General features: G+C 51.0%; 1 protein-coding gene across 1 annotated transcript in view; it reads right to left on the bottom strand.

Annotated features, from left to right (window-relative positions):
* MYRF (myelin regulatory factor) overlaps positions 1–9,131 on the bottom strand; it is a 44,286-nt gene extending 35,155 nt beyond the window's left edge. The window contains exon 1 of the mRNA XM_059475197.1: positions 8,957–9,131. Coding sequence (XP_059331180.1) covers positions 8,957–9,002 — 46 coding nt within the window. The 5' untranslated portion in view covers positions 9,003–9,131. The remainder of the gene's footprint in view (positions 1–8,956) is intronic.
* Positions 9,132–16,962: the final 7,831 nt, after the last annotated feature.

Raw genomic sequence — 16,962 nt, 5'->3', positions numbered from 1 at the left:
CTCTGGCTCCTCAACACCATGAGGTGAATTTTGGAATATTTATCACCCAGCATGTGTTGGGTTGGAAGGGACCTTAAGGATCATACAGTGCCACCTTTTCCATGGACAGCGACGCTTCCCACTCATCCAGGTTACTCCAAGCCCTGTCCAATCCAGGCTTGTCCTTCCCTACAGATCAACCTCTCCATTCCAATACCCCTTCCCAAAACCTGAATTAAAACAAGACAGAACAGAGGGGACGTGGACAGGTAGGATTTCCCCCTGCCCAGAACTCCTGGGATTTTGGGATAGATGGGATCTCATCTGGGAAAACCCCATGTCTGTTCAGGAGAGGGGCACTGACCGTGTTATCAGCAAGCAGCCAACTGTAAAAAGGTTTGATGGCCCTTATAAAACTCCAATTTCCAACTTTTCCTTTACTTAAGCAGGTGTTTCATTCCCAATAAAGTCAAAGCATCCTTTTTAATGCTTCCACGAATCAATGTCCATAAACCCTGGCTAGTCATAACACAGGAGATAAGCCAAGATCCAGCAGGCTGATAAGATGTTTGCTTTCCTGTCTATGTGGATTTTGAGCAATTGGCATTCAGGATTAAAAGTCATAAATTATGCGGATGCCCCAACCTCTGGAAGTGTTCAAGGCCAGGTTGGACTGGGCTTGGAGCAACCTGGGATAGTGGAAAGTGTCCCTGCCCATGAAACAAGATGGGATTTAAGGTCCCTTCCAAATGAAACTATTCCAGGATTCTATAAATCAATGAATGAAACATCCAGTTCTTTGGATATCACACCTGAGTCTTCCAAAAATCCTGTTCCATGCGCACCCCACAATCTCTGCACTGTCTCCTTCCCTAAACTACTTGGGTAGGAAAACCAGAACAATTGCCACTCCATAGCAAAGTTTGGGTGATACCGAAGACTCCATGGAAAAAAAACCCAGGGAAAATCAAATCAACCCCAGCAAAAATCCCTTTAATGCCTGGCTTTTACACCCAGGCTGGATCCAAGCACTCTGAGGCTGCTTAAAACTCTATCCTTGGCTTTTCCAGCCAGTTCTCCTCACCACCACCACAAAACCCAGGGAAATATACAAGTGTTCACACTTGGGAACATTTGTGGACAGGGAATTCCCCAAGAATTCCGTCCACTCCATTTGCAGCCAAGCCTGGCCACTCTTCCCACCTTTCCCTCTCTGTGTTTGGAGTAGAGGGAAAGCTCTAAAAGCAGCCAAAGTTCAGTGAGATAAGTGGTGGACCCTGAGTGTCATGTTACATTTTCCCTCGGGAAGGGAAGGAGGCTTTTCCTTCAAATGTGCCTTGAACACACCCCAGGTGCCACTGGAAGCCAGCCTGGAGTGTGGGATCCTGGGCTGGCCACATCATCCACCAAATCAGGGAGAAAATGCCATGGATGGGGGTGGAACTGGATGATCTTTAATGCCCCTTCCAACCCAAAGCATTCCATGATTACACGCCCCGCTGTGCAGGAAGAACGGGGAGAAGGAACGGTCTGTTGGATAAGCAAGGGCATGCCAAGCATGGCAGTCAGTTGGAATAAAAGGATATATCCATGAAAATAAAAGTGAGAGCCACTGGATAGCCAAGTGTGGTATCCAATCATAGAATCCTGGAGTAGTTTGGGTTGGATGGGACCTTAAAACTCACTCAAGTTCCATTCCCTGCCATGGGCAGGGACACCTTGCACTAGCCCAGGCTGCTCCAAGCCCTGTCCAACCTGGCCTTGGGCACTTCCAGGGATCAATCCACCCTCCACTTCTCAGAGTTCCCATGTACCCTCCACAGCAGCAGGACACCTCCCTGGCTCTCTGCCACTGTCTGTCCATCCCTAGTCCTGGTATCCCTCTGAAATGCCCCATGTTGATGGCTGTTCCTCCTGAATGACGCCGGAGCACGGGACGGGCACTCAGAACGCACCGGCTTGGCCCCAAAAGCCACGAGACTGTTCCTGTTTGTGTCTCCAGCCACAGCTGCTCCCTTGTCCTCTGGCACGGCACACGCTGGTTAATCATTCCTCAGGCACATTCAGTGTCCCGGGATTCTTATCGGAGAGTGCAAAGTCCAGTCAGCAACAGCACTGGGAAGAGGCAGGAGGGTTCCCCGGCAAGGGCGGCAAAGCTGTGCCAGAGCAACGCCATCCTCAGGCTGGGATACACCAGAGGGATCCAAGGCATGGGCTGGGAAGTGCCCACGGGTTCACCTGCACCTTCCCAGCACAGCTCCCAGCTCCAGATCATAGAGTCCTGGCATGGCTTGAGTTGGAAGCAACTGTAAGGATCATCCACTCTCTGCCATGGGCAGGGACACCTTCCAGTACCTCAGGCTGCTCCAAGCCCCATCCAACCTGGCCCTGGACACTTCCAGGGATGGGGCAGCCACAGCTTCCCTGGACAACCTGTTCCACCACCCTCACCACCAGATCACTCCAGCCATTCCCACCAGGAGGAATCCACAAGGCCCTTATCCAGAAGAGGGAAAGCAGAGCAGGATCCCATCTCTCTTCCTTGAAATAACCATGCCCAGGAGCCATTTAATTCCCTCTTTCTGGCAGCTGGGATGACTTTGACTCTGGGATGACTCCTGACTGTCCTGGAAGGGCTCTCCCTGATAAGGGTGAGGAAGCAGAGGGAAACCTGTCCGTCTGTCATCCCACAGCTCCTCCTTGACCAGGATTCCTTTCCCATCTCCCTGCACGCAGCAGCCCTTCCACGCCCCATCCCACGCAGGGGCTCAGCCAGATCTCTGTGTCACCGTTTCCATGCTGGTCACACCTCCAGCATGACTCCTTCCAACCTGCCCCAAGTGCCACCTCTTCCTGAAGCTTCTCCCTGTCTGTGCCCGGGCATTGCTCCCAGGGCACCAGCCTATGGAAGGGGCATTACCCAGGACACGGGCAAAGTTCCTCCTCATGGAGCCTCGTGCTGACATCACCTTTCCAAACGCCAGCCTGCCCTTTATCAGGCTTTACAGATCCACCCTCTCATGAACAGCTCTCTGGCCTTACTCCATCTGGATGTCTCTTACCCATTTCCCAGGATTAAGGAGTTTTGGAGGCCAGGAAAAAGGAGGTTTGGGGAAATGGGAGGGAGAAGCACCAGCAAAACCATCACAATACCATGCCAGCAGTGGCGGCGTTTGGCACCAGCCTTCCCTGAGGAGTGGACGAGGACGAGTCCTTTGGCTGAAGAGACTCCAGGAATCTCCTATTGGGATGGAAGTGGCAGCTGTCCCCCAGTGTCCAGGAATGCCAGCTGAGTTGGTGATGAGCTCAAGGGAATGTTTTTGTCTCTTCCCTGCTCTGCTCAGGCCCTGGGATGAGCAGCATCCTCATGCCAACCTGCTCCTGTTGAGGGCTGACCAAGCAGGGCAGGCAGGGAAGCTTCAAACAGAGGGGAGAGAGAGGAGAACCAGGGAACAATCCCACTGGGAAGAGAGATGGAGAGGCAGAGGGGAGAGCAAGGCAAACCACGGAAGGGCTGGGGGGTCCGTGCCGTTACCTGCTCGGATCCAGCGCATCCTGAGCATGCTGAGAGCCGACGTCAAGCTCCCGCCGTATCCCTGCTCTCTCCCTGTGTCATTATTCCCTGAGCTCAGCTCCTCCAGCTCCTGGGGCTGCTGCTGCCTGCTGGTTTTTCTATTCCCTCCGGGAAGAGTGGGAGGGCCGGGGAGGCAGCCGGGCGGCCGCTGCTCCGCGCTGGGATTTGGGACGGCCAGGGGATTACCCGCAGGGACGGTCATGTGTTAGTGCTGTACCAGCTGCCCCGCGCCCACTCCGGCACGGGCTGGCTCCCGGCTCCCAAAGAACTCCGGGCAAAGCCTCTTACCTTCCCCAGCGCCAGCCAGGCCCCGCAGTGACTGTCACCTCATCCCCCAGCGCTCCTCCCGCAGCCAGGAGCTCCCCCCGGGCTGGGATCACGCTGGGCTTTTCCAAGGTGTTCTCCCCCTGCCACAGCAGCTCCGTGTGGGAAAAGCTCTCTCCAGCATCAAGCCTCGGGGATGGATTTGGGGGCAGGCAGAGGGTGACAAGCAGGAAGCCCCAAAAGAGACGTTTTTTTAAGGCATTCCATGAAAAGGGATGTTCTGATCCGTGTAGTTGCATTTCTATGTCAAGCCCAGGAAACCAAAACACAGGACACCAGGACAGATCCCCCGGTTCCACTGTCCTCCTGCCCTTTCTGCTCCCAGTTTTCAGCCTCAAAGCATCCCAAAGCAACAGGAAGACTTGGAAGCAGTCCCTGGATTCTCATGGATGTGTTGGTTTACACCAGCAGGAGTCTGATCAGCAAATTCCTTCTCCACTCATTCCCACCACCACCAAATCCCCCTTATGGCCCAACATGGGCGGACAAGGGGCAATCCCAGCTGTCCTGGGATCACTTCACTGCCTCAGCTCCAGTATTTTATATTCCTTTATCCAAGGAAAACAGGGAAATGTTCCAGACCGTTTTCTGCAGGGTGACGCTTCCTCCTCACAGGCACCAAGTGCTCCACAATCAAAATCACCAGGAGTGTCACCAACACCAGAAACATGGGAACAGGTTGTCCAGAGAAGTTGTGAATGACAGAGGGAGGGTTTAGATGGGATATTGGGAAGAAATTCTCCCCTGGGAGGATGGTGAGGCCCTGGAATGGATTTCCCAGGGAAGCTGTGGCTGCCCTACCCTTGGAATGTACAAGACCAGGCTGGCCGGGACTTGGAGCAACCTGGAATAGTGGAAGGTGTCCCTGCCCATGTGGGACTGGATGATCCTTAAGGTTCCTTCCCACCCAAACCATTACAGAATTCCATGATCACACATATCCAAACATTCCCACAGGCAAAACCATCCACTCCTGGTCACTCTGAGCTCAGAGATTCCTGTGCACACACAGCCCAGCAACCCCTGCACGGACACACGGCTGCTCCACAGACAACATTCCCACTGTTCCAGCCACTTGTGCTCCATGAATACCCATGGAGCTGCTGGATAACCTTCATGGAAACCTTCCCCTTCTGCAGAACCAGCTCTTGTCTTTCCCAGCTCTACCTTGACCCCAAACCTGCTCAACCTCCAGTGCTTGCTCTCCTTTCTCTGTTCCTTTCCCGAATTGCCGCTTCCCAGCCCCCGCCGGCCCCGCTGCTCCGAACATCCTTCCCGCTGTACATTCTTCCCTGAGCCCTTATCTCATAAATTAGCCGGGAGAGGGATCCCAAATAGCTGAGCCGTGTCGTAAGCGTTTCCCTGAGGCAGGGGCGGGCGGGAGCAATGGAAAGGTTGGGAGCAGGATGCCAGCCAAGGGTCAGACGCTGTCAACTCCCTCCTTCTCCTTTGAATCCAAACACAAACGCTCCAGGAACACTCCCAAACCCATGGAAATCTCCTTTCCCTCCCCTGCCAGAACCCCCCAGCATCCCACGCTTGCTGCTCCAGGATTTTTGCCTGCAGGATGGTCCTGGGCACCTCCAAACACATGGATCAGCTGTGCTAACACAGACCACGGAGTTTGGGAAGATTCCTGAGTGGGAAGAGATGATCCATGAGGATCATCCAAGTCCAACTCCCGGCCCTGCATAGGACAACCTCAAAAATTCCACCATGTGCCTGAGGACAACAACAATCTTCCCAACACAGAAGAAGCCCACCTTGAGGACACCCAATATGGAAAGTCAGGACTGCATTCCCAGCACCTTCATCCCAGGAAAGCCTGAAGTTATTCCCAATGCATCCTTTCCCTCAGGAACTTTTCCCTAGTCCATCCCAAATACCAGAGCAAAGCCTGGGATCCTTTCCATCACTTTTCTGCTTCTCCATCCTCGCACGCCTCAGATCTCACCCTCAAACAGCAGACAGCCACATTTCAGGGAAATAAGGATATCTGGGAAAACAAGGATACCTAGGGAAACATGGATATCCATGGAAGTAAATATATCCAGGAAAACAAGGATATCTAGGGACACAAGGATACCCAGGAAAACAAAGACATCCATGGAAATAAATATATCCAGGAAAACAAGGATGCCTAGGAAACAAAAGTACACAAGAAAATAAGGATATCCAGGAAAACAAGGATATCCAGGAAAACAAAGGATACCCAAGAAAACAAAGGACACCCAGGAAATAAGGGAATCCTGCCCAAGCAAACACCAAGGAAAACTTAGGAAAATCCAGGTCCATCTCTCACAGCCGAGAAAACCAGAGGCATCATCCAAACCTGAGATTTTGGGAATATTTGCTTTCCAAAACAAGCCTGGCTCTGCAGATGGGACCAGCTAAATTCCAGGATTTGGAATGACCACAGGCACCAGTTCTTCCCCAGCTCCACCAGCACAGCCCCCACTCCCAAACATCTCCATGAGGAGCCCGGTTAATCCTTGTCTGACACTGGGAAATAACAAGGGCTCAGGGATTCTGCCTGAATTTTCTGGGATTGCTTACAGCAGGCTCAGATCCTGGGAAAATCAGAGTCAAGCAAAGGAATGAGAATTCCCAAGTTATTCCAGGTTTCTCAGCCTGCAGGAAGAAATCTCCTCAGGGGTGAGATGACCCATAAGAAGAAGAAAATATTTCACTTCAAGCAAAAAATGGGTTGGAAAATGATTTCCTGATGATGGGAATTCAGTGATAAATTTTAAAGGAGTGATGGGATAATTAATTTATTCCTGTAAATTATTAAATTCTAACAGATCTATTGTTTACCACATCCAAAAACCATTAATTCCTGAGGAGGGCCAGATTCCAGAGTAAATCCAACTCCATGCCATGATTTAAGGCCCTGACCTTCACTCCCAAAAAACTAGAGGATCACTCTGGCCTCAGAATTCCTCAGAGCACAACAATTAAACCTGGCACAAGAGGCAAAAACTGAGCAGCAATTCCTTCTCCCCCTCCAGCTCCATGTCGGAACAGATGCTCTGGAATAACAGCGGGAAAGGGATCGAGCTGCCCAAACAAAGTTGTGCTCCATGTAATATTTGGCTCAGAAAGGTTTTAAGAAGGATTTTATAGCTGAGGGTAAGAAATATCCTTCAGGCACAGTTCCCTTGATCCTGGATTCTTACAGGGACAGGATGGTTTTGATTCAAGAGAAAAAGAAAGAAGGAGAAGGAGATTAAAAAAGGGAAGGAGGAGGAAAAGGGGAGAAAGTAGGAGGAAAAAGGGGGAGAAAAGGAAGAAAAAAGAAAGGAGGAAAATAGAGAGGAAGAATCCCAGGATGGCTGAGGTTATCAGGGATCTCTTGGAGTCATCTTGCTTGAGCAGGATCGCCCCCAGCATCCAGAAAGAACAAGAAAACAGTAAAAGAAAGAAATCTCTGTGTTGTAATAAAGATGCTCTGGGGAAAGGGGGAAATTCCATGTCTCCAGCTGAAGAGACAGAGAGCTGGTCCATAAATAACATTGGGATGCTGAGCCAGAGCTCTGCAGGATTCCCGGGAGCTGCTCAGCAGCCCCAGGATGGGAAGCGGGAGAGGAGGATTTAGGAGTTTGGCCCAAGTGAAATCCTAAAACCAAAGGAAGCCCCAGAAGGCTGCAGGGAACGTGGGCTGGGAGTGGCCGATAAGAGCCCTCGTGGTGAGGCTTCCCATCCTTGCTAATCCTGGGGCTCCTGGGAATCTGGGATCATGGCTGGAACTAACAGGGGGTGCTTCTTCCTTTGCAGAAGAGATGCCTTACTGAGAGGTCACGTGGGTGCCAGGAGAGGGGGAAGCGAGGAGGAAGCAGCTTGAGCTTCCACTCACTCCCAAGAGCATCTTCTGCTCCCACTTCCCAGGATAAATCCTTCTGCCAACCTAAGAATCCACAGGGACACCACTGTCCTGCCCCAGATGCCTCTGGGGGCTCACTGCAGAACAACACTGCTCCAAAGGGGATCCCAGCTCCAGAGCTGACCCATGGATCGGGATACACCCCAGGACCTGCTGGGGCAATGGAGCCTCGCCAGGATGGACACATTATTCCCTTCATGTGCCAGGGGCTCATCCCAAAGGACACAGCCTGTGGCAGCCAAACCTGGGCCTGGCAAGCGACCCACTGGAAAACAAGGGAGGGAAACAAAGCTACGAGGGGGAAAGAGAAGGAACCAGCCAGTCCACAAGGAAGAGCGGAGCGTGCCAACAAGGCCAGAGCAGGGAAGGGAACACGGAGCCGAGGCAGGAACAACAATGGGATCAGGGTCCCAACACATCCCAGTTCAGCCATGAGCAACCACATTTCATCCAACAGAGGCCAAGTTCTCTTCCCAGCCACCTTTCCACCCTGGTGGGAACGAGAGTGATCCACAGCCATGCGGTGGCCACAAGGATCCGGAAAAGGTCTGGGATCCATAGGCCAGAGCCACTGCCACGAGCCTGCTCCAAGGATGGTGAGGGACATTCCAAGGTCCTTGCTGGGCTGGCAGTGGGAATCTAAGGCATGGCACAACACAATTCCCAGGAAATCCAGCTTGGCACCCACAGTGTGCACTGGAGGATGCACAGCTGCCCCTGGATAGGGATCTGTGCCATTCCAGAGTTGGCTAGGATGGTGTGGAGCCAGGCTGGGAGAGCTGGGATTGTTTAGCCTGGGGAAGGGAAAGCTCCAGGGAGACCTTGGAACACCTTCCAGTGCCTAAAGGGACTTCAGGAGAGCTGCAGAGGGACTTTGACAGAGGACCTGGAGTGACAGGACAAGGGGGAATGGCTTCCCACTGCCAGAGAACAGGGTTAGACGGGATGTTGGGAAGGAATTCCTCCCTGTGAGGGTGCCGGGGCCCCGGGACGGGTTTCCCAGGGAAGCCGTGGCTGCCCCATCCCTGGTAGTGCCCAAGGCCAGGCTGGCCGAGGCTGGGAGCACCCTGGGCTAAGGGAGGTGTCCGTGCCCAGGGCAGGGGGTGGCACTGGATGAGCCTGAGGCTCCCTTCCCTCCCAGCCCATTCCAAGGCTGATCTCGGGCCGGCGCTGTGGGACGGCGCTGCCCCCGTTACCTTCAAAGAAGCGCTGCAGAGCCTCCGTCTCGTCCACCACCTCCATGGCTGGGCCATGCACGGGCCGGCCCCGGCTCAGTCCCTGCGGCTGCAGGGGGGCATCGCCCCGGCCCGGGCGGCCCCGCCGCGACCCCCGAGCCCCGTCCGGGCCCCGCTCTCAGCGCCGGGCTCCCGCTGCCCAGCGCGGCCGCCCGATGCCCATCGGCGTCCGCCGAGCGCTGCCCCGGACTCCTCGGGCTGCCGCGGCCGCTCCTCCCTCCTTGCCCGCTTCCCTCCCTCCCTCCCTCTCTCCCCCTGTGCCGGCCCTTCCCCGCCCGCTGCTCCTCCTCCGCCCCGCGCCGCGGTCGGGGCACCCCCGCCGAGAGGCTCCGGCGACGCCGCCGAGTCGCGAGGTTGCCGAAAGTCACCTAAAAACGCTCGCCAGGCACCGGGAGGGACCTGCGGACTGAAAAATCTGCTCCGAATGCGCTAAAAAGCGGCCACGAGCCGCCAAGAAACAGCCGCAAGTCACTTGCCACTAAAGCCCCAAAAGCAGCCATCAAAAACCAGCAACTAAAGCCTCCAAACCCGGCTACTAAAGCCCCCTAAAACCAGCCACTAAAGCCCCCCAAAAACTGGCCACTGAAGCCCCAAAAACCAGCCACTAAAGTCCCCCAAACCTAGCTACTAAAGCCATCAAAAACCAGCCACCAAAGCCCCCCCAAACCGGCTACTAAAGTCCCCAAACCTGGCTACTACAGCCCCAAAAAACGGCTACTAAAGCCCCCAATAACTGGCCACTAAAGCCCCAAAACCGGCTACCAAAGCCCCAAAAGCCAGCCACTAAAGCCCACAAAAACCAGTCACTAAAGCCCCCCAAAACTAGCCATTAAGGTCCCCCAAAACCAGCCAGTAAGGCCCCAAAACCCAGCTACTAAAGCCCAAAAAACTGGCCACTGAAGTCCCCAAAAAACAGCCCCTAAACCCCCCAAAAACAGCCACTAAAGCCCCCCATAAATGGCTACTAAAGCATCAAAACTCTGCGCAGAAAGCACCAAGGAAAGGAGTCAAAAATCACCAGAAAACAAAACAAAAAAGCAGGCACAAACTACGAAAATCTGTCCAGCAAAGAGAAAAAAAAAAAAAAAAGCCACAAAGCACTAAAATTTGCCCACAAGGCACCAAAAGCTCTCACAAAGCAGTAAAATTTGTCCACAAGGCACCAAAATCCCTCACAAAGCCCCCCAAAACTAGCCATTAAGGTCCCCCAAAACCCAAAACTCCCCATTACAAAACACCAAAATTTGTCCACAAGGCACCAAAATCTCTCTCAAAACACCAAAATCTTCCACAATGCAAAGCCACAAGGCACCAAAAAATCAGTCAAAAGCTGCCAAAACCCAGCCACAAATCACCAGAAAAAAGCATTGACAAAGCACCAAAATCCAGCCACAAAGCACTAAGAAAAGAAAGAGCCCCAAGCTGCCAAAATTGCAGCCACAAACTACCAAAACCTGCCCATAAACTACAAAACAAAAGCTATAGAGCACTAAAACATGGCCACAAGCCACCAAACATCATAAGCTACCAAAATCCATCCAGAAACTACCAAAAAATCCAGCCACAATGTACCAAAATCTGAGCACAAAAAACACTCCCAAAGCACCAAAATTTGTGCACAAAGCACCAAAATCTTCTCTCACAAAGCAAAGTCACATGGCACCAAAAAAAAAAAAAAAAAAAAAAAAAAGCCACAAGCCACCAAAATCTGGCCAGAAATCACTGAAAAACATCCTCAAAGCACCAAAATCTGTCCCCAAAGCACCCAAATCTGTCCCCAAAGTCATAAGGTGCCAAAAAAGAGCCACAAACCATCAAAAATCCAGTCACAAATGGCCAAAATCTATCCAGAAACTATGAAAACCCGGCCACAAAACACTGAACCTGCCACAAATTACAAAAATGCAGCCACAAATCAACAAACCTGCTCATAAAACCAGCCCTGAGGCACAAAATTCAACCACAAACCACCAAAATCCTCCCAGAAATTCCAAAACCAGCCACAAATCACTGGAACCCTGTTTTTAAAAAAGACACAAATCACTGAAATCCAGGCACAAATTACAAAACCAGGAAATCCCCAAAATCCAGCCTCACATTCCAGCCACAGACCTCAAAACCAACTGCAAATCACCAAAATCCAGCTGCAGATCACCCTAAAACAGCCCCAAATCATTGAAATCCAACCTCAAATCACCAAAATCCAGCCCCAAATCACCCTAAACACCAAATCCAGCCCTAAATCATCAAAATCCAGGTGCAAACCACCAAAATCCAGTCAGAAATCCAACCCAAAATCACTAGAATCCAGCCCTAAATCCACCAAAATTAGCCCTCAAATCACACAAATCCAGCTCCAAAACACCCTAAACCAGTCCCAAATTACCCTAAACCAGCCCTAAACACCAAATCCAGCCCCACATCACCCAAATCCAGCCCCAAGTCACCCTAAACCAGCCTCAAGCACAAATTCAGCCCTACATCATCAAAATCCAACTGCACACCACCAAAATCCAACCTCAAATCACCAAATCCAGCCCCAAATCACCCAAATCCAGCCCCAAATCTGCCTAAAACAGCCCCAAGCACCAAATCCAGCCCTAACCTCAAAACCTCAACCTCAACCTCAAAATCCAGCTGCACACCATGAAAATCCAACCTCAAATCACCCTAAATCAGCCCCAACCAGCAAATCCAGCCCTAAATCAACCAAATCCAGCCCCAAATCATCCAAATCTAGCCGGAAATCACCCAAAACCATCCCCAAATCTCCCTAAACCAGTCCCAAGCACCAAATCCAGCCCTAAATCATCCAAAACCAGCCCTACATCATCAAAATCCAGCTGCACACCACCGAAATCCAACCTCAAATCACCCTAAATCAGCCCTAACCAGAAAATCCATCCCTACATCATCCAAATCCAGCCCCAAACCACCCCAAACCAGCCCCAGAGCCCAACCCCTGCCCCCTCAGGGCAAGGCCCAGCTGTGGTTTGTTCTCCCCAGATGTTCCCACAATCCCCAATAACCCCCCCACACACTCACCCCTCCCACCCCATAATGACTCCAATCAAATAAATAAGGGCCCGCTGGGAATAATGTCCATGAAGTTCCGAGTTCTCGGAGCGCCGGGGCCCTGCCAGCCCCAAACTGTGGGGCCTTTCTGCTGCGGGCCAGCCAGGGCACAATGAGGGATTGTCCAGCCCCACATCCCAATTAAGAAGGGCAGATTCTCCGGGATATATAAATATATTTATCCCGCTCCCACAGCTGTGCAGTGACCAATTCTTCTCCCGGGAGAGGAGGGGGATTGAGGATTGGGGACAGTAATGGGTCTATTATTTCGGGATGGAGAGAACGAGCCCTTTTTTCTCCTCTCTCTCTCCACATTAAGACAATTGTTATTCCTTGCTCCCCCTTGTTCCTGCTCTCAGCCCCCCGTTTCGGGCACAAGCTGCGTGGGAAGGAAAGGAAATTAAGGGAAAATGGATTTTTCCTGGGAAGCTGAGCGCCAGCCCAGCCTAAACCCTGTTAGATGTTGGTCTGTAATATTTTACTTAAATAAAGATTAAACCCAGCACTAAAGTCAGAATTGGATTGGATGATCCTTAGAGGCCTTTTCCAACTCAGGATATTGAATCCTAGAATGCATGATTCTGTCATTTAGAATCCTGGAATCCATGGAAACATATCCCATAATCTTATGGATTCATAAAATCATCATTTGATTTGTAGAATCACATTCCATCGCTCTGTGATTTAGAATCCCAGAATCCTGGAATGGTTTGCCTTGGGAGTGAACTTAAAGCTCACCCATGGAATTCTTCAGCTGGGAATAGCCCCAGGCCATGAGAACCTGCTTTCCAGAGCCATGTCCCTGTGTCCTTCACCCTGTAGGACACTGGGAAAATCCCATTTGGGACTCACCTTCCTTGCAGAAAGATCCCAGCATCCAAAGGGCAGATTTCCACACCATTTTGACTCATATATCCAACAGAATTGAATATTTGGGATATATTCTTGACTGAGAGTATTCATCTTCCTCTTCTATCCTTGTCATTCCCATCCACTTCCAAAAATTCCCTTGTACTCAACTTTATTTGCACTAAAATCCTTCTTTTTATATGGCAGGATGACTTTAACTGGGGATAACTCAAACCAACAAGTTCCTTCCTTAATTTCCTTCTCCACTGAAGGACAGATTCCTAGAACTGATCTTGAGGGACAGGTATCATGGAATCCTGGAATGGTTTGGGTGGGAAGGGACCTTAAAGCCCATCCAGTTCCACCAACACTTCCACAAGTTCCTACCTGTGATGGCATTGAACCATATATATGGGTCCAAGGATGATCAAAAGATTTGGGAAAGGATCCTGAGCCCAGGTTTGGATCCCTCTGGATTGACCATGTTAGGCTTGGCCTGGGATTCCCCATCCTAAAGTGTAAAATCTTGCTGAGCAACTAATTTACAATAAAAATAGCACACTTCCCTCCCTTCCTTAGGGACAATGTCAACATTCCCACATCCCAACCTCTCATGAGACAGCTCCAGAGTGCCACACACCCCTTAACAGAAAGGAAAATCCCTTTGGGAATGGCTCATTAAGGATTCAAATCCCCAAATTTGAGGGTTCTGCCCTCACAAAGGGGCTGCCATTTCCAGAACGCCCTGCTCTGGACATATCCCTAAGGAATCTTTGCTCCTTCCCATCTTTCCTCCTCTCCTGGTGCCTAAATTGAGGTATGGATGATCCACATCCTTCTCACCTGAGTTTTCCTCCTGCCTCCCAGTCTCCTGCTCAGCTCCCACTCCCAAGGAATACTGCTCTCTCCCTTCCCAGACCTGACTAAAGGGAAAAGACCCATTGGAAAAACACACCAAGGGATGGAGCCAACCTCCTCCATATGAGGTGGGAAGAAGGGAGCTGGGATGGTCCAGTGAGCTGGGAATGCAGCACTTCAGGGATGGACTTGTGTGATCCCTAAAGGATCTTAGAGAGCTCTGAATCCCAAAAAATCCAAGGTACTGCTTTGATCCATAGGGAGGCAGCTCCAGTGGGTCCAAACGCACTCCCTCACTGGTTTTCCTTTCTCCTGCCCTCCACATTTCCCACATTTCTCCCCCTTCCCAGTCCCCTCTGGGCCATGCTCCCTGCAAACCCTGCTCTCCCTGTCCCACGTGGCTCGCAGCAGCATGAGCCAGGAAGGGGTGCAGAGATGTTACTCGGGATATTGCTCATGGAAGGTGCGGCCGGGGCTCCCTCCGGCGCCGAATTTCAAAGTCCAGTTTCTAACAAAACAATAATTCAGGAATTTTCCCCTCCCTTACCCCATCCCTGCCCACATCCCAACCTCCAGCTGAGACTCCCAGGCATGACTGGAAGGATTTGGAGTCCATTTTTAAAGTTTTTCCACCTGCTCTGAGCATGGACACCTCAGTCTCTGGAAGGGCGCTGGAGTCATTGATCTGGCTTACATGAGGCTCAGCTGAGCCGGGATCATGGATCCAGAGATATCCAATGGACATAAGATGGCTCCTGGTGGGACCAAGTCCCAGAGAAGCTGTTGTGTCACTGTTGGAGATGCTGGAATACTTGGAATCTCCTACTCACAAACCACCCCAATCCAGGCACAAACTCCCCAAATCCCAGATGGTTTGGGTGGGAAGGGACCTCAAAGCTCATCCCATTCCATCCACTGCCCAGGTGGCAGGGACACCTTCCACTAGCCCAGGTTGCTTCAAACTTTGTCCAACCTGGACTTGTCACTTCCAGGGACGAAGCAGCCCGAGCTTCTCTGGGAAATCCTTTCCAAGCCCCAGGGAAGCTCCCACCCCGCTGGAGGCGGAAGCAGAGCAGAGCTCCCTCGGTTATCTCCTCCTGGCAGGAGACCTGTGTGGATCAATCCCTGCCTGGTTACCCATTAACTCCAAGGGTTTGTTCCCAAGACAGAGAGAACACCTCCATTAAATCATCAGGGAATAAAGGATCATCCTCAGGAAGGAACACACATGTCCTCAACACTCCGGGAAACCTCTGGAGCTGGAAGTCCAAGCATTCAACCCAGGCCTGGAGCAGGGAACTGTCACCCACCCACTCCCAAGAAGGACATCCAGGCTCTATGGAAAGCCCCTGTCCACTCTACCAGGACAAACAAGGCCACAAGGGCTGCATGTGCTTTCCAAGGAAGTTGTGTGGCAGGAAGGAGGAACACAGATTGCTGGAAAATCCAAGGAGACATTGCTGAGGAGGCAGGAAAATACAAATGCTGCTGGAACAGGCCAGGAATTACATTCAGACCATCACCCTCAGATCACCTTTCCTTTCCCTCTTTTCCAATGGAAATACAACCTGGAATCCTTGGAAAACCCTGAGGAACTATTTGTGCCATGCTAGTTTCCATTGAATTAATTAACAATTAGATCCCAGCTTTAGTTAATTAAATATTCCCATTATTTCCCCCCATTTTCTTTGCTTGCTGGGGAACACTTCAAAAATTGTTGGAAAATTTGGGTTTTTTTTTTCTGTAGTTCTGGATATTTTCTCAATGGATTGGAAACAACTTTTCTCAATAAACTGGGATTTTTTCCTAAGGCCACCAACACACCCAGCAGCCGGAGAATCTCCGTGGAAAACACGACTACATCCCCAAGGAAGGCTGTTAATAGGTTTTATAGCAGCATACCCCACTCCTGCTGTGTCCACATCCATATATTTTCATCCTTAAAAACTGAATTAAAGCAGCCTCTCCTAAACATGGATTATTCCTTGTTTATCCAAGGATAGCAGCCAGAGTTGGATGTTTTCCTTCCCCAGGAGAGGAAGGGTTTCCAGAAGAGCCAATATGCTTTTATGAGGCTGATATAGCTCTGGGTAGGGAAAAAAGTCCCACAAAACCATCCCAAAACATCAGGCACTTCAACATTCCAGCACTTTTTATAGGCATTTTTATAGGAACTCAGTAGTTCAGCCACCTTTGAGCTCTTAATTCCCTGATAGTCCCTTCAGGAGCAGCCATAAAAAACAATTCCATGCAGCCATTAATAGGATTACACACTTCCAGGCATTCCTTTTCTCCCTGGATTTCTCCTGGCTGGTCAACGAGCTCCAGGACTTCTCCTGCCCTTATTCCCCAATGCTGTAAGCCATAAATGCAACTTTTCCCTTTTCCAGAATATGAATTATGTGGAATTATTCAGCTGGGACCAGCCCTCAGGCAGTGAGATCCTGCCTTACAACTCCAGAGCCGTGTCCTGTGGGACACTGGGAAAATCCCAGTTTGGACTCACCCAGCCCACAGAAGGATCCCAGCACCTCCATGTTGATCCAAAGGGGAGATCTCCACACTGTTCAGGCTGGAAAATCCAATAGATTGAATATTTGGGATATATCCTCGACTGAGAGCACACGTGCTCCCCTTCTATCCCTGTCATTCCCATCCACTCCCAAAAAAATTCCCTGTTTGCACTAAAATCCTTCTTTTTATAGGACAGGTTGAATTTAACTTGGAATAACTCAAAGCATCCAGTTCCTTCCTTAATTTCCTTCTCCACAGAAGGAGAAATTCCTAGAACTCATCTCAAGGGACAGGGATCATGGAGTCCTGGAATGGTTTGGGTGGGAAGGGACCTTAAAGATCCAGTTACATCCCTGCCATGGGCAGGGACACCTTCCACTGCTTCCAGGACAACTTCCAGCCTGCTCCAACCTGGCCATGGGATGGCAAATCCACAAGCTCCGGATGTTCCCCCAAGTGTTTTCCCACTCCAGAGGCTGAGATCCAGAGCAGAGAGAGCTGGAAAAGAAACAACCAACCCCCAGTGATTCCCAGGATCCTTCCCAAGGGCCACACACCCAATTCCTGGTGTCCTTCCCACCTCACTCACCACCCTTCAAGGCAGAAACTTCAGGCAATTCCCAACCATCCATGTCCAGGACATCCTTGGGAACAGTCACATACTCCAGCCA

This window comes from Ammospiza nelsoni, chromosome 6, assembly GCF_027579445.1.
Source record: "Ammospiza nelsoni isolate bAmmNel1 chromosome 6, bAmmNel1.pri, whole genome shotgun sequence".
Classification (NCBI taxonomy): Eukaryota; Metazoa; Chordata; class Aves; order Passeriformes; family Passerellidae; genus Ammospiza; species Ammospiza nelsoni.
This window is presented reverse-complemented; position numbering and strand designations above follow the sequence as displayed.